Raw genomic sequence first — 17,916 nt, forward strand, 5'->3', positions numbered from 1 at the left:
TAGAAGGGGGCTGACTTTAGGTATACATGGACAAATAAGGACATGCTGAGAGGACAGCATGGTGGGGGAAGCTCACACCCTTTCTGCGAAAATCAGCATGATGGTGGGCCTCTCTTAAGTGTCTGTACGCTAATGTACACAGCATAGGGAACAAGCAGGAAGAATTCAAGGACTGTATGCACTTGGGGGTGTATAATCTCATTGGGATTGCAGAGAGATGGTGGGATGGCTCACAGGACTGTAGTGCTGCAATGGTTGGATACTAGCTCTTCAGGAAGGACAGGCTGGGAAGGCAAGGAATGAGAGCTGTGAGGGAGGAGCAAGGTTGCCTGGAACTCTGCCTAGGGATAGATGATAAGAGCTTTTGGATCGGGATTAGTGGACAGACCAACTTGTAACATCGGGATGGGTATTCACTACGGACTGCCTGATTAGGAAGTAATAGTAGATGAGGTCTTCAGACAAAGGGAAGAAGCCTCATGGTTGCAAGCCTTTGATATCGTGCAATGGCAACTGTCCTGGTTTAAAAGACAGGTGTCTGTCAAGGAAGACAGGAGTCATTTTTTATCACCTCTTGAAAGAATTTTTCAGCCTTCATTGGGAACAAAAGATTAGTTAGCAATAAAGGCAAAACCTAAATGGTTATTATCCAACACCTGAAAACAAACACCTTTCTTCCTGGACCTCCTGACAGCTGCCAAACAGTCCTATTTAATAATTTGCTGACTACAACAAACTGCTGAAAGACAGGGCAGGGAGCGCAATGTGGCTAAAGAGAACAACTGTTCCTTCAGAAGTTATTTTTCCTTTTTTTTTTTAAAGTGTCTGATAATTACATTATTGGTCCCCAGTCCTGAAAACAGTTAAGGAGGTGAATAAACATATTTTGATAATGATTTAGGAGTGGTTTGTTTACAATTATAGTGAAATAATTTTCATAGGAAAAATGATTTTGCTTCTCTCAATTTTGATGTACAGCATTTCACTTCATGTTTGAAAAAACAGCTTAAGAAAGCTATAGATATATTGATTTTGATTCAAAAGTGCCAAGCACACACTGTACAGATTTAATAGACTGTCAAAAGCAAAGACTCTGATCTGAAAAAAGCCATATCGCAGGCAAATTGTACCATATATACGGAGATGTATACAAGCCTAGGTGCCAGAGCCCCATGATTAAACCAGGCAGCATGGTGACCAGTGAGTTCTGTACCAAATATAAAATGTTTGGGACAAAAGTGTTATTTTTTTCTTTTTCTCTCTGTCAGGAAAATTAATCCACAAACACCAGAGGTTTATGTCCAAAATGAGACAGAGGAGTCCTGTAACTTTATTCAAATAAAGGGAGAGGCCATAGGGCATTTCCCCTGGGGTCTCTCAAATTCTTAGGGGATGCAGCCTCCTTTTTATCCTAATTTCCTTTTCTCCCCATTGGCTGAGGTACTTGAGAGGTGCAGACTTCCTGAAATGCCTAATACCTAAGTCCTCTTCTAATGTATATCCCCCCCCCCGTTTTTCTTTTCCTTTGTGTCTTTGTTCTTTTTCTCTAAATCCATAGATTTAGCACAGTCTTGAGTGAGTAATAGTCTGTGTCAATTAGTGGAATTCCTATAGAATTTATGGTTTCCCCCCACTTTCTTTCACCTCGCCATATCTGGCCTTATCTACCATCAGGCCCACAGTTTCTTTATAAAGACACTTCTTTCTCATTTCTTTCAATCCCCCCTCTTCTTATTTTCTCAATAATTGTCTTTACAAACCTTAGTTATCATTAACTTAACTTTCTGTTCTTGGGTTCTTTTTGGTTTTGCAATTATTTGCAGCGACATCATTTTCTGTGTTTTTGTAGTAATTTCTGGATTAGTAGTCCTGGCTGCTACCTGCGTCTCCTTGATCACATGTTGAATAAGTTGCACTAAGCAAGAGATCATACATGGTAAAAAGATGAGAGTTGCTACAGCACATAAGAGGGAAAAAAGCATTCATTTAACCCATAGTCCACCAGGTAACCACGAAAACATGCCCCATTCCCATCCTTTTCACGTTTGGAGCTAACTTTCTTATTCCCTTTGTTATTTGTTTCACCACTTTTCCATTGTCATCTATTTGCAAGCAGCAGTTAGAGTAATTTAATTTTCCACACTGTCCCCCTTCTTCTGCTAATAGATAATCTAATACCATCCAACACTGAAATATCTCATTCTTCATCTGAGGGGATTGGTCAGCAAGAAGGTCAAGAGCATTAGCTGTCTGGTTGGTTATTATTTCAAAGCTTGTAACCTAATTATGCAATTTCAATTACAAATGGGTTCTGTGTCACCTGATATTAATTCATTAGAATTCCAAGTGACTGGTCCATAGTATTGTATAATTCACTCAGGTGGCCATTCATCTTTTCCCCACTTTGGGTGCTCCCTCCAACCAGGGATGCATCAATTGACCACTTTTCTCTAATTAGATCATCATATACCTTGATTCCTAACTGATTTCCCTGAAGTTGTAGTAGCAGAAAGAACAATGGTCCAATATACCTTACATAACATATCCCTGACCGGATTGGAAGTAACCTGCAATAGGTATGCTGGCCACCCAAGGCCAGTTGTCAGATCTTCCTAGCCTTCCACAGACCCAACAGTTGCTAAGGTTAAAAGTTTTTGCTACTTCTCTGTTGCCAGTGAAAGGAGATCTCTGTGAGACCCCAAAACTGCCTGATCCCAGGCAGTTCTCGGCAGCAAAATAAACTTGTAGGCATTGCCCGGATTGAAATCAGGCTCGCAATGTACCTTTCTAGCCAGCAGAGAAAGAGATCGAGAAGTGCTATCGAGGAGATTCCATAGAGTCTTTATTTCTTCTATGAAGGGGTCCTGTCCAGCAAATCCAATGGGTGGAGGTTTCTAAGGGGATTTTTATAGGGTTTAAGGGTTTTGTATTTTGCACCAATTAACAAAGAAATTCTATAACTAACCAATCTACAAAAGACTTTAGGGGAAGAAGGAACCAATTATCTAAGAGGAAAATGGACCACTAAAATTACAGAAAGATAACACAGGGGTCTACAGGGGGGCGAGATGCTTCTTGGTATTAGTCACTCTGCAAACAATTTCTTATCTAAGGTATCGTTTTCCACGGGGCCCTATCTTGGGAGCTTGCCTTTTCAGAGATGGTTTCTGCTCCCTCCACAACTCCTCTCTCTGTATTTACAAAAAAGCCGTTCCCGGCAACTTTCTTAAAACATTGAACAAGGTATGCAAACATAACTAATAGAATGACAATTACAATTAAAATCCATAAGAATCCCTTGACCAAAGAGGAGGCCCAACCGATCAGTTCCCATTGTCCGAAAAAGTCATTGAGCCAGTCTGGGGTGGTTTCCACTTTCAAATCCTTCACGAGATCTCTCAGTTTCTGGATGTTTGCATGGTTGAAGCAGGACATTCCTTCAAAGTCTTTGCAACCATGTCAGTGGGCCAGCAGCAGAAAGTCGATTGCTGCTCTATTTTGCAGGGATGTGTGTCTTGTGGTTTCTTCATCCTTTAAAAGATCAGTCAAGGCAGCAGATGTAACATTGGCTTGCTTACTGAGCCAACACCTCAAATGAGTAATTTCACCAAGGGCTTTTGCTGCAGCCACCCATGGTGAGAACAGGGAGACAGAAGCCCTTTTTGGTTTGTTCCAATTGTACAATTTAAGGTCACAACTTTCATCAAATTCAGTGTAAGATTTTTTTTTTGCATTTTGTTTCCTCTCCTTTTTCCAGTTATGTAATAAGGTAATGTTGGGGGAGAAGATAGAAAGCTTGCCAAGGCAACAGGGTCCCCCCTGAATGTGAGAGGGGATTCCAGCCCAAATTCGATCACCACAGATAAGGAACATTCCCCTGGGTAACGTTTTGGGTTGGAGAGAGGATTCAGAAACTACGTGAGTGGTGTAATTGCACCAATCTGGAAAATTATAGGCTTTGTTGATGGGTGATATGTCTTTTCTATATGTGTTTCGAATTTGACTCAATCCTGGCCAGTTTTGCTCTGGGCTTTTGTAGTAAAATTTGACACAGTATGTTGCTTTGGAGGACCCCAGCAAATCTAATTCTTGGGGTTCCTCGGGGGCATTTGGCAATATTTTTGTCCACTGGTCCCAAGTGTCAACTGGATTTGGTCTCTTACCAGTGGTGTGGAGGAGCTCTGAGTTATAGACAGGCCATTCGTCTGCTACAAAGGGAATTCCTACCAAACATGTGGAAAGTGGGTTATCAAGGTTGCCCATACACAGGCACATGGTATATTGTTTTAATGTCTTTGCTAAAGTCACCCAGACATTGTGTTTGGGTTGTGGACTGATCCAGCTGAAGGCACGCGGTACGGTGCAGTGAGGGCAGCATCAACGGAGATAATTTTAATCTTTGGACAAGGATGGGGCTTCTGATAGGGAATATAAGTAAAATTAGTTATCTTTATGATGGGGGAAAGAGGATTAGGGTTTTCTTCTTCATCTCCTTTCTTTGTCCCTTCCCTCCCCTCCCCCCCCCTTTTTTTTTTTTTTTTTTTCCTAAGGATAGGGAAGTGAATGTAGGATTAGCATTTTTTAGTAAAAATTATAGGGAGGGAATACTAGGGTGTTACAGTAGAGGTAGTAACATCGAACTAAAGGTTACTTTGTGGCCAGGCTATGTCTGGCTTATGATTTGCCTGATGCAGCAGAGTGCTGCTTAGTTTTTTGTTTTGTCCGCTGTGACAGGATGATCTTTTCTTTGGTATGCGGATGTTTGACGGCGTCTTCATCTCCAAGCAGAGTTGGTCTGGTTTTGAGGAGCTCTTGTATTTGACTCTGGAGAAATTTTGTTTTTGTCTGCTGGAGTAGCTTTTGTCGTGCCTAGGTATGGTTTTATGTTTTTCCCTGGGAACCATTTTGGTCCAGATGGCAGAGAGATGCAATCGTACCCCTTTCCCCAGGTAATTAATTGGAAAGGTCCAGAGACCTAATCTGTTTCAGGGTCTTTCACCAGCAGTGGTGGTTTTTCAGTGAGCTTCGCTTGGGTTGAGTTTGCAAAGTGTCGGAGTATTGGGGGGTGTTGGGGGTTGGATTGCTTCCCTTTTCTTTCTGTGGAATTCCTCCCATTGTTATGCTAAGTAATTGTGGCTACACCTTGAAACGACAGATAATGTTCTCTCGTAGGGGGGTGGGTGGAGGGGGAGGGGGGGGGAACCGGAAAAGGAAAGGTGGGATGGGGGGTCTGGAGCGGGGGGCTCTCTCTCGCTTGGCTCGTTGGAGTGGGAAGACAGCCTGGGCTCCGCTCTGGCATCTTCCCCTGCCATCCCAGCACTGAGATCCACGCTCCCTGCCTTTGGACATCGCTCTGCTGCTCTCCCATCTCACCCGACTATCTCCGGACACTCTGCTGAGCACCACGACCGACACCGTGAAAGGGAGAGTCACTTTTCCCATCCCCTCTCACTCCTGGGCCACGGCCGCCATCACCCAGCCCTGTTCAACTGCGCGGGACCTGCCCTGCCCCCACAGCACCGGTAACTGAGCACAGGGACACAGCCTGTGGCCAAAAGGGACTGGAGCAGAGCTAGACCGTTCTGTTCTGTTGCCAATTTTTATAGCTGTTGTTGTTTTCTGCCTTGTTAGATACCAGTAAAGAACTGCTATTCTTATCCCCATATCTCCTGCCTGAAGGCATCTGAATTGGACCTAAAATAATTAAAAGGGAGGGGGGTTGCACTCTGCATAGCAGAAAAGGGGCTCTTGCCTTTCCTTAGACCATACCTGTCTTTCAAACCGAGACAGGGGGTCAGGTTCTGACTCAGTTCCATTTAGGAAACTGATGACTTAGAGAGCTTTGCAGAGTCTTTCCACTGGAGATAAAATTTCTGTGTCTCTCCCCTGCTGGTGAAGGAATCTTTTGAGGGTTTGATGAGTTCTCTCTATAATGGACTGTCCTGTGGAATTTCCAGGGATGGTTTTAATGTGTTCAATTCCCCATTCGCTGAGGAACTCTTTGAATTTGTGAGAGATATATGCGGATCCATTATCAGTTTTGATCTTTTTTTGGAACTCCCAGAGTGGCAAATGCTAGGAGAAAATGCTTGATAACGTGAGTGGCTGTTTCTCCTGCATGAGCTGATGCAAAAATTGCTCCAGAAAACGTGTCAATGGAGACATGCACATACTTAGACTTTCCAAAAGGTGGGAAATGGGTTACGTCAGTCTGCCACAGCTGGCAGCTGTTCAGGCCTCTGGGATTGACTCTGGTGCCCATAGAGGGTACATGGTAATTTTTACAATTTGGGCATGTTGCAACAATCACTTTTGCCTGACATTTTGGAATTTTAAACATTCTCATGAAAGTGGCTACATTTTGGTGAAAAAATGAATGTGACAACTTTGCCTGAGCAAAGATGTTAGGAACGTTAGCAGTTTCAATGGGCATGGCCAGAGAGTCCGCTTTCCTCTTTCCCTCTGTAATGAAACCTGGGAGGTCAGTCTGTGTCCTTACATGCATAATATGGTAAGGTTGTTTTCTGTTGAAGATGAGGTATATCAATGAAGAAATCAATTTATATAATTTTGGATTGAAGACTTCCTTGAGGAAAGCATGTTCTGCTCTCATAGCTATACCAGCTACCTAAGCTGAATCTGTGACCAGGTTAAAGGGTTTGTCTTTGAATTTCTCAAAGGCTCTAACAACGGCTGCCAATTCAGCAATTTGTGGAGATCTCTTCACAATTTGGATATCATTTTCCCAATTTTGAGTTTTGGGGTTTTCCCAAGTCATGACAGACTTGTGACAGGAGCCTGAGCCATCTGTAAAAACAGTTATAGCATTGAGAGGTGCTCTACTTTGAGCTAGTTTTGGGACCAGATTGAAGGTTGCAGTTCTATTAAAAAGTTTGTGTTTTGGTATGTGAATGGAAATTTGGCCTATATAGCTATCTAGAGCAAATTGAAGGTTTTCATTGGTTTGGAGCAAGTTCTCCAAATCTCCCGTGGTCAGAGGCAGGTAGATGCATGTGAACTCACACCCTGAAAGCGAGCAGAGGCGGGTTCTGGCCTTTTTTATCAGATGTGCCATGATTTCCTGAAACGTGGTAATTGTCTTTGTGGGCTGATTGCTTGTGAAAATCCATTCAAAGATTAACAGGGGTCTGTGAGCTGAGGGTCCCATTGGAAAATCTGTCCATAGAAACTAGGGGCCTTTCCTAAAATAACAAACTGGAAAGGCAAGGTGGGCTTGAATCGATGGGCTTGACATGAAGAAAAGGGCTTCTTAGACTGTGGTGATGGCTTGTCGGGATTCTGGTGTGAGTGTGCGTGGGGAGTCCAGGTCTTCATTGCCACGGAGGAGGTTGAACGGGGGAGAGGTCTTCTGTTGCGAGTCCCAGTAGGGGGCGAATCCAGTTGATGGATCCACACAGGCTGTGTAGGTCTCAGGGTCTTTAGATCATCTATGATGGAGAGCTGCTGGGGTACAGTGGTCCTTCCTCAAATCTGAAGTCCATGATACTTCCATGGGCTGGTGTACTATACTTTGTCTTCATGGATTTCAAATCCTGTTTTTTCTATGGTCTGAATGGTTGTTTCAACTACTTTTTCTAAGTGTTTTCTGATGCACAAACTAGGATGTTGTCTGTGTAGTGATGAATGATTGCATCTGGGAATGCATCTTGAACAGGAGAAAGGATGTGAGCAACATACCATTGGCAAATGGTAGGAGAGTTTTTGAGTCCTTGGGGAAGGAAGAGCCAATGATATCTTTTGAGGGGAGCTTCTCTGTTGAAAGAGGGGTTGGAGAAGGTGAACGGTGGTGCGTCTTGGGGATGCAATGGGATGCTGAAGAAACAGTCTTTGATGTCAATGATGGCAAGTGTCCAGTCTCAAGGTAGCAGTGATGGGGAGGGCAGGCCAGGCTGGAGAGGACTCATGTCCTCAATGACGTTGTTGATTTGGGGAAGGTCGTGGAGGAGTTTCCACTTGTCTGTCCCAGGTTTACACAGGACAAAAACCGGCGAGTTTCATGTTGTTTCAACAATGTGGCTTTTGGCTAACTGTTCTTCAACCAGGGCTTGCAATGCGGGCAGTTTGACCTTTGAAAGCGGCCATTGTTCTTCCCAGATGGGTTTTTCGCTCTTCCAGGTGAGTTGAGCTGTGAGTGGAACTGCGCAATTTTCAATGGTCCCAATCAGAAATCCAGGCTTGGAACTCGGAGAGAGGCCTCCCATTGGGATAGGGCGTCTCTGCCCCATAGGGTGATGGGGGGCCTTACCATGAATGGATGGTTGCCAATTTGCCTTCAGGCTCTTTGATGACAACGTTTCGTCTTCTTTGCATGGAGACGACTACTCCCCGAATGCCAGAAATCATGCCTGCTACCAGTTGAAGTTCCCAGTGTGCTGGCCATTCTGAGCAGGCAATGGTGGTCACGTCAGCACCAGTGTCTACCATTCCTGTTTTTTTTTATTTTTTCCCCATAGCAGAAAAGGCTGCACTCGAGAATGGGTTTGTATGGACCAATGATTTGTGCCCACATTATTGTAGGGTTGAGACATATCTATTCCATGTGATTTTTTGGAAGCAAGAAGGCTTGTGCAATTGGTGTTTCCTGTAGAAGATAAAAGGGAGTGCCCGTGCAGCACAGCTGGACAAAGATTTCTTGCCCAGGTGGCGCAGTTTGTATTTCTGGCAAAACAAAAATTTGTGTTGGACCATGGAAGGTATCATTAAGGACTAAAATGTCCCAAGGACTATCTGGTGGTCCACACTTTCCTGTGGAAACACGATAAAATTTGGCATCTGTAAAGTTTAAAGACAAGAGAGTTACCAATTGCAGCCTGGTTCCCACCTGTAGTGCTCCATATGTTGGATCTGTTTCATGTGGTCTGGGATCTTCGGGAACGCTGGACTTTGATGTCCCTCATTTTTCACAGGTGGGACTGAGTGGAAAACAGCTTTTGCTTTGTTGTCTGAGCTCGGAGCTGCAACCAAGCTGCGTTGGAAATTTTTTGAATGCTGCTGGTATTTTTTCTGCTTCTGGGGTTTCTGGTAATTGTTGTGGGGATTTTGGGTGGGTGTTTTTTTCGGGAAGTTTTTTATAAAATGTCCATGTTCCCCACAGTAAAAACAACGAGCATTGTCTTTGGAGGCCATCACTGCAAATGCACCAGAGACCCCTTCTGCAATGCCCTTGGCAACTGCTTTGGCCAGTGTTTTCAGTGGACATGTGGCGTGTGCAGCTTTCCACCATCTGCTCGATGGTGGGTTCTGTATCTATTGGTAAAGTTCTCAGAATGGTTTTACATTGTTCGTTCACGTTGCTCAAAGCAAGTTTTCTTAAAAGTTCCTTTTGCTCTCAATTTGTTTTTCAAGAGCATCTTTGAGCCTGTCTAAAATTTTTATTAAAGTCTCATCTATTCCTTGTTTGATATTAGAGAAATGCAGGGTAGGAATAGAGTCATCAAGTGTGAGAAGTAATGAGGTTTGTGCTGCATTGGATATGTGTTGCAGTGTTTCTTCAGGTAAAGTGCTAGCTTGTTCGGAGGGTTTAGAAAAGTCACCTTCTCCTGCTAGCTGTTCGACAGTGAAATTCTGTTGATTTGAATCTTTGGAATATTTATCAGATAGTGTTTTTAATTGTTTTTTCCAATGCCTTTCCCATAACATAAATTCAGCTGGGGATAAAATGCAATTGGCCAGATTTCTGAGATCATGTGGAACCAAGACATGCACTGAAAAGAATGCTTCTAGAAAATTTTTAAAAATGTGGGCTGATCTGCCATGGTCTTTTGCGATTTTTGACAATTCTGTTAATTGTTTAGTGTTGACTGATTGCCACTCAGATCTGTTTGTGGCTCCCTCTCTTCAGCCTCGTTTATAAATCACAGGAAAGGCAGAGATTTTTTGGGCTAATTGCCATTACCCCTCTTGGGTTGCCTGAAGCTTTGTGTTTGCCCACGTATCGCTATCGTCTGAATCAGAGGCATCTGTGTCACTGCCGCTGTATTCAGAGGAACAGGAGCTTCTTCTGAGGGCGCGACGCTTTTTAGAAAGCGACGGGGGGGGCCTGGGGGGGGGGCGGGGGACTCGGATTGTTGTATGTGGGTGCATTGCATGGCTTGGCCACAGGGTGGCGCCGGTGCAGGAGCACCTTTGCTGCACGTCAGAGGGATGATAGAAACCCGATACCTGTCCGGAGAGGGGTGGAGGCGGCGCCTCTGCGCCTAGGAGCGAGGGGATAGTGTTAGGGTAATCCGATACGAGTCGTGGGGGATGAACCGGCACTGGGACCGCTCCGGGGCTGGGAGGGGTTTAGGGAATTGGGGACCATTGGTGAGGGAAGAGGTGTGTTTAGGTGGGAGGCTGGAACGGGAGGAGGGGCGGAAGGTACAGCAGGGACCGCTGGGAACAGCGCGTGGTGTGTGGGGTTGGAAGCAATCACGGGAGGAGCGGGAGGGCTTATTGAAGTGGCGGTAGAGGTAGTTACTATGGAAACGGGAAAACGGGAATTGGAAAGGAGAGCTGGAGCTGTGGGGGCTGGGTGGGCCTGAGTGGTGATGACGGGTGGTTGAGTGACAGCGGGGGGGTGTAGACGAGTCACTGTGAGAGGGGTGGGGCCTTGGAATTGCGTAGCAAGGTTGGTATCCATGGGGAGGAGGTTATCAGCGGCTGGGAGTGGGGGAAGGGCTGAAACCATCACTGGGGGGATGGGGAGAGCTGGGTTATGGGCGAGGGCAGCAACCAGAGGGGGACTGGGAGCTGGGACAGCGTGTGAGGGAGGGGGTGGTGGGGCTGGGGCCTGGGAAACGGAGGGCTTGAGAAGCATGGAGGGGAGAGGGGGAGGGGTATTAGCGGTGTGTTCAAGGTCGGAGGGGTTTGAGCAGGTTTGAACAAAGGACAGCATGGTTTGGGGGCTGCCGGTGTATGTAGGGAGACGGACATGGGCCCCGTGGCCACGGTCCCCGCGTTAGTGGAGGGCACCTCGATGCAGGGGAGTGCGGGAGCAAGGGAAGCAGCGGTGAGTTTGTGTGGCGTGGGGGCGGTTCGGAACAGACAGCGGGTTCGCTGTGGGATGGGAATCAGAAGGGTACTGGACATTCGCGGAGGGAGGGGACGAAACTGGGACTGAGGGGGGAGCAGTCGCTGGCGGGGGTGGGGGGATGGTGAAAGGAGAGAAAATGTTGGCCTCTGGCGGGGACAGGACAGTGATATCGGGGGGGGACGGAGGGAGGATGAGGGGGAGTCTGAGATGGGACAGGATGGGCGCGGGGAGTGAGGGGGAAGGGAACGCGGTATGTGCATTGTCTGTGCAAGGTAGGGGGGGAAGCAGGACGGAGTCTGAGTTTAAACTAGGAGAAGATAGAGAGTTAGAAGAGTTAGGTTTTTTAACTCTTCGTCTTGCTCTTATGATATCTTGGAAAAGAGGTATAAAAGAGGTGACAGAAAAATCTCCATTTGCTTGGCATTCCTAAATTTTTGTCCCAACAGAATCCCAAAAAGAATCTAAAAGGATAGTTTGGCTATTGAAGTTGGAAAATTGCGTAGAAATTAATTTTATGAGTTTTTTGAGAGTAGTTTTAGAAGGAATGCCTTTTGAAAAAGTGAAGTTATCAGAGGATAGGATAAGTAGAATTTGGGAATATAGATCTCTTTCATTATGGGATAATTGGGTTTTAGTGAGGGTTTGTCCCATAACGAACTCTGTGCCAAACGAGCAGAAAAAAGAGAAAACAAAAGAAAGAAAAAAAACAAAACAAAAGTGACCCAAAAGGAGAAGAGCGCTCATTAAAAGGCTGATTATACTCAGGTCAGCCAAGACGGGTCGTTGTCTGCTGTTTGGTGCTGGCTGGCTCCAATCCCGGGGGGGATTCTCAAGATTGTTGGAGCAATTTGGTGAAGGTAACTCTTTTTAAAACAAAGAGTGTACCTGCCGAATTTTGGGACTTCCAAAGGCGGTTACAATTTGAGAAATGTTGCTCACAGGACGAAGACAGGAGTTCAACGCACTGTTCGGAGAGTCACTTCTTGCCGGTGAAAGGGGATCTCTGTGAGACCCCCAAACTGCCTGTTCCCAGGCAGTTCTCGGCAGCAAAATAAACTTGTAGGCATTGCCCGGATTGAAATCAGGCTCGCAATGTACCTTTCTAGCCAGCAGAGAAAGAGATCGAGAAGTGCTATCGAGGAGATTCCATAGTCTTTATTTCTTCTACAAAGGGGTCCTGTCCAGCAAATCCAATGGGTGGAGGTTTCTAAAGGGACTTTTATAAGATTTAAGGGTTTTGTATTTTGCACCAATTAACAAAGAAATTTTATAACTAACCAATCTACAAAAGACTTTAGGGGAAGAAGGAACCAATTATCTAAGAGGAAAATGGACCACTAAAATTACAGAAAGATAACACAGGGGTCTACAGGGGGGTGAGATGCTTCTTGGTATTAGTCACTCTAAGCAAACAATTTTTTATCTAAGGTATTGTCTTCCATGGGGCCCTATCTTGGGAGCTTGCTTTTTCAGAGATGGTTTCTGCTCCCTCCGCACTTCTCCTAGGACTAAAAAAAAGATTCTCCCACCTCTGGCCCAAACCTAACTGACAATATAAAGGTAAGATTATTAAGAAAAACATTCTAATGGTGTAATCTAATACCCTAATCTAATCTTCACCTTGTCTTCCGCACTACCTGTGACGAGTGAAGGCACAGAAACCACTTAACATAAAGAAAACAATGACAGTGAGGATTAGCCCCCAATGACTGGAGATTCTAAAGGAGGGATGCCCATCCAGACTATTTCAGCAGACACTCTGTGGGTAGGCACACGAGACTTCCCCCAATGCCAGCACCCTTGCTGCTGCTCCAGTCCACTCCTGCAGAATGTCAGTCACAGACTTCAGTCCTCCTCCTCCAGCTGAGATGTCCAAATATCTGGGGCTTCAGAGACCTTGACCCAAATGTGATGGGTACACCTGTGTTCAGCTGTCTTGACGGCTGTTTCTGTGCTCAGTAACACTTGGAAATGTCCATGCCACTTCATCACCAGTGGTGCTTCTTTCCACTCCTTAACTAGGACCCAATCTCCTAGTTGGGTGTTGTAAGGGTCGGTCTGAAGTTTCCCTCATTTTTGCCTCCCGACTGTCACAAGGAGACCTTGAGGACCCCCATCCAGGTTGACTCCGAACAATAGTTTCCTGGCCTGGCCAAGATGGATGCTTGCCGAGTGACTGTGTGCTGGTTCATTGTGTTCACTGGACTGTGCTGTTGTGGCACCAACCAGAGATTGCGTTGTACCAACTGAGGACTGCCCGACCACACCTGTCTCCTGCAGCACCACACAATGGTCCATAAATCTTCCCACTTCTTGGCCAGAAGCCACTCGCTTGGGAGAAGGACTATAAAGGAGCGATCCTCTGGAGAAGACCCTTGAGTACTCCCCACGGATGAAGACTTGTCTATCAGCTGGGCCATGAGGACGTCCGTCTCGTCTGTTGGTAGCTATTTTCCCATCCCCTTCTTTTTCTTTTTCTCTCTCTATACTTTGTTTCCTATATCTCTCTCCTCTATCGCAACTGAGTTGTTGGCATTTACTGAAAATGCATTGCTGTTGTTGAATAAACTGATTTTGTCCCCTGCATTTTGCCTGTTTGCACCTTTGAGATCAAACGAACCATCACGACCCTCTCTCTGTATTAATAGTGGATCGTGACACGTGTTATGAACAGCAAAGTCCAAAGGCAGGGTCTGTGCCAGCTGTGCTTCCTGTCAAAGAGATTTCACAAGAGACAGTATCCTGGCCACATATTGTTTTAAATATACATCACTTATCCACCTCCCCACTAGGTTAAGAATTACAAGGGTAAGGAATTCCAAACATCAATTCAGAGGGAGATAATTGAATATCTCCTCTGGGTCTGGCCCTTATTCTTGCCAAAGCCACTGGCAAAAGCCTTACTCATGGCATCTTAGTTTTTATCACAAGTTTCAAAAGGTATTTCTTTATTTTTCCATTCATTCTTTCAACCCGGCCTGAGCTCTGAGGGTGCTGAGGTTATGGAGGTTCCATTGCATTCCTAAAGCACTCATAACCCATTGAAGGATTTTTATGGTAAAATTAGTTCCCTTATCTGAGTATTGCTTCTACAATCCTGTTACAGATGACAATATAATATTGGCTTTCGCATTCAATTATGAACTTTTTGCATCACAAGTATTTTAATATGGTACTATTTATACTTACTTTTAACTGCTTTTTATAGTATAATCTGTCAGTTTATGTATACACTTTATAGTTTATATGAATAGTAGTTTGATAAATATATTGTATTGTAGGCTTTAGCAAAATGTACCTCTATGTAACCAACTTAGAAAACGGTATAAAGCAATTATTTTTCTTACATCTGCGGACTGGCCTCTCCAAGTGATAACAGTGACAGAAACTAGAGCATAAGCATCCAGGAAGGATTTATTGACTCCTCGCTATCAGGGAGTGTGAAACAACAGGATGGAAACACAGGAAGAAATAAAATATATTGACCTAGTCTACAGAATGTCCTGCAGACAAGTCAGAGGTTAAAACCAAATGAGAGAGTTCCTGGAACATCAAAAACTCAAAGGAATATTTGAATAATGTATAAACTCATGAATATGCATATACCCCAGCAATGTTACGTTATATAGAGAAGATGTTTTACGTTGACAATGTGTTCTTTGGCTATTCACCAAAAGCACCCCAGCGCTAGATATTTTGTTCCTAGTTTTATCCCTTATTAAACTTTTAAAATTCTAAATCGTGAACCTTGTTTTTCACAAATTGGAGGGTCCACTGAGATAAAATACCTCGAGTCTTTGTGGCTCCAGGGGATCCCCGAGTGGGAGGCGGCCTGCTGAGTTAAGTGGCTCACCTGGGCTTCTGCTGCTATGAGGGACTGCAGGTTTAACCCTCGGTAGGATAAAAAGGGACAAAAAGAGAGAGGGAAGCAAAATTCCCTAAGGAACCACAGCAACTCCTAATTTGTGCACGAAGAACCCAAGATGGCTGAGTATATAGTGGAAAAAGAGGGGTGTCACGAAAATCCGGAGTGTGAGTATGTATAAGACGTGGACAGGACAGTCCCCGATCTGCAAAGCGAATAGTGGAGTACTGATAAGCCGCATTTTCATCTTCCCGCGAGGGGAACGGCTGGTGAAGGGATGAAGTGAATGGTAGAGGTTGAGTGAGACCCCAGAATAAGGAAGGTTTAGCTACTCTGGGTTAAAATGGGGAATTAAGAAAACAAAGCAGACAAGAATTGCCTTTAATTTCGACTGCACAAATCCTAATTCCAGGTAGTACTGCATTCATCCCATGTCTGCTTGCCTACAGGAATCTTGGCTACATAGAGGGTTGGGGCAGTTAAAAAGTTGGTGGCAGGGTCTGCAAAAAGGCAAGATGATGAGAGCCTGAGACCCCAATATACCCTTGAGGCATGAATGGTTAAACTGATCTGGAGTGTCAAGCTGCTGAATAGAAAATACTGTCTGACAGATCTGAGAAGCTGAGTAGGCCTGCTTGATAACAGGGCAAAAAGTAAAAGCCTTGTAGTAAGGCCTTTTGAAGTTTGTTTGTGCTGTTATACGGCCAGGGTTTTATAAATATGTGGGTGGCAAGAGAAAGATTTTAAGTTTGGAAAAATCTTAGAGAGGTTTAAAACTATTTTTGGGAGGTGGATCATTGTGAAAAAAATAACCATCTGTAAAGGAATATTAGTACCTGATTCAACAACCTTCAATAGCTTGATTTGCCAAAGTAAAAAGACTCACAGTAACATATTGTTGGGGGTTAGGTTTCTTTTATTTTGTTCCTTCTTACCTACAGAATTTTCCCCATAAGTTGCTAAGAAACACTGACTACTGGGCACTTATAGGTACTTAAGAAAACAAAAAAGTGCCCAAACTCAAAAGGAAGGAGGACATCTGTGGACACACACATTTAGAGAGCTAGGGAATTACAGCTTGGAAATTCTTTTCAGGCCTGGTGACTCTCAGGTCCATTCCCAGGCTGACAAGCTGACTATAGCTTCAGTTAGGGAGGAAGTCTCCCAAGGTGATAATATGGTGAAAAACAGAGAGAAATTCATAATAAAGATTAACACCCGGTGTCTTGGTGTCTTTCCCGTGGGATACATCCTGAGGTACTGTCCCAAGGATGTTTTTCCCAATTGTCCAATGAGCTACTGTCCTGTCCTAGCTGCATGTAACACACTTTAAATACAGGTTGTCCGTACAATAAAGTTGGCCTTTTTTCCCCAGAGGTCAGTGTGTGTTGCTGTCTTTTCTCTCTCTTTGCAGCGCAGTAACCACAGACATCTAGTTGCATTTTCTCTCATCTGGAGAGTTTCTCTCCGAGGGACGAAGATACTGCAAAATCTTAAGCAGGAAAAGGAGGGTTAGGGCAACTGCTAGCTCTCTCACTCTGTGGCTTCAGAGGAGGACACTCAAAGCTGCTGTTGCTTAGGGAAAGGAATTCATAACCCAGCCCACCAGCCCAGAACTGCTTCTTCTTCACTCTACCTCACTAAAAGAGGGACCTATCACCATCTGCTTGTGTGCCCAGGAATCCTAAACCCACCTGTCCCTGCCCTGCTCGGAGCTTGGCTGCCACTGTCCCACCTCCCACCACTTTTTCGGCACTGCTCTAAGTTTTCTCTACGTCATAGTCCCACACCACCCTGCCCTGCCAGGATGTCCCACAGTTTCCAGCTACCGCAGCAGAGTTTCTAATACATCTGGTCCACCAGCCTGGAATTTTTGCTCATTCCTACCATTCCAGCTTAGTGCTCCTCAGAATCCTGCAAAGGCCCCAGAATCGACTGCCCCAAGGTTTTGTGAAGCAAAGCCTCTCCTCCATCCTTTCCCATCTCAGCTGAAAAGGCTGTCTGAAGTCCCTAGTTCTGTTTGTTATTAATTCCATAGTTATTGTTGTTTGTTTGCCTTGTTATACATACTAGTAAAGAACTGTATTTCCTATCCTCATATTTTTGCCTGAAAGCTCTTTAATTTCAAAATTATAATAATTCAGAGGAGGGGGATCTACATTTTCCATTCCAAGGGAGGCTCTTGACTTCCTTAGCAGACACCTGTCTTTCAAATCAAGGCACATACATTTTGAGGAAGGCTTCTGCCAGTTCTTGAGAGCCCAAATGACTCCTTTCATGAAGTTGTTTCAATATCTTTAAGGCCAGAGCTTTTGGTATCCACTGTTTACTATTTCTTATAAAGCAATTATCCCCTCTTTCCTCTGCATCACTCTTTTAAATTATCTCAAGCTCCTCTGGTGGCAAAGACAGTTTCTCTGGCAGTGGTGGAATTACTAGGAGCAAAGGGAAGATCTTAGAGATTTCTGGCAACAGTGCAGCTTTCCTAGCCTCTTCAACAGCCAGTTACCTATTGCCTCATCTGAGCACCCTGCCTGGTGTCCCCCTAACGTGTATTATTGCCACCCCTTTTGGTAAATTCACCACCTACAATAGGTGGCAAATTAAGCTCTCATGAGCTAATGTTTTTCCCCTGCAGTTTAAGAAACCTCTTTTTTCCCATAATTTCCCAAATGCATGTATCATCCCATATGCATATTTAGAATCAGTAAAAATATTCACTATCTTGGCCTGGTATAATTCACAGGCTCTCGCAAACAGATACAGCTCCACTGTCTGAGCTGACCATGTGGGTGCCAATCTCCCCCCTTCCTTTAACTCCCTTCCATTAATGATAGCATATCCTGTAAATTGCTTACCTTCTACCACCCTTGAAGACCCATCAATAAACACATTTTCTCCCTCAGGCCAGGAAGTGCCTTATAAATCTTCCCTAGGCCAGGTCTGGACATCTATCACTTGAATGCAGTCATGGGTTTCTTCTTGCCCCCCCCCCCCCTTCCCCCTTCAGGGCCAT

At 44.7% G+C, this 17,916-nt stretch overlaps 1 protein-coding gene and 1 long non-coding RNA gene across 3 annotated transcripts; one reads left to right on the top strand and one right to left on the bottom strand.

The window, feature by feature from the left end:
- Positions 1 to 2,740: 2,740 nt before the first annotated feature.
- Positions 2,741 to 8,445, bottom strand: LOC148220355 (uncharacterized). The gene is given in 2 exon segments (XM_088155534.1): positions 2,741 to 4,342; positions 8,267 to 8,445. Coding segments are annotated over 2 exon segments (1,413 nt in total). The 3' UTR covers positions 2,741 to 3,108.
- A 1,944-nt stretch (positions 8,446 to 10,389) lies between these two features.
- On the top strand, positions 10,390 to 13,621 carry LOC148220356 (uncharacterized). 2 transcript variants are annotated; one of them, XR_015798904.1, is made up of 2 exons: positions 10,390 to 10,630; positions 12,464 to 13,621. It is a non-coding gene; the product is annotated as an uncharacterized LOC148220356 (long non-coding RNA). The 2 variants fall into 2 exon arrangements; XR_015798903.1 differs by lacking the exon at positions 10,390 to 10,630 and adding an exon at positions 10,637 to 11,011.
- The last annotated feature ends 4,295 nt before the right edge of the window (positions 13,622 to 17,916 follow it).

The sequence above is a fragment of the Sturnus vulgaris genome, chromosome W (assembly GCF_052056855.1).
Source record: "Sturnus vulgaris isolate bStuVul1 chromosome W, bStuVul1.hap1, whole genome shotgun sequence".
Classification (NCBI taxonomy): domain Eukaryota; kingdom Metazoa; phylum Chordata; class Aves; order Passeriformes; family Sturnidae; genus Sturnus; species Sturnus vulgaris.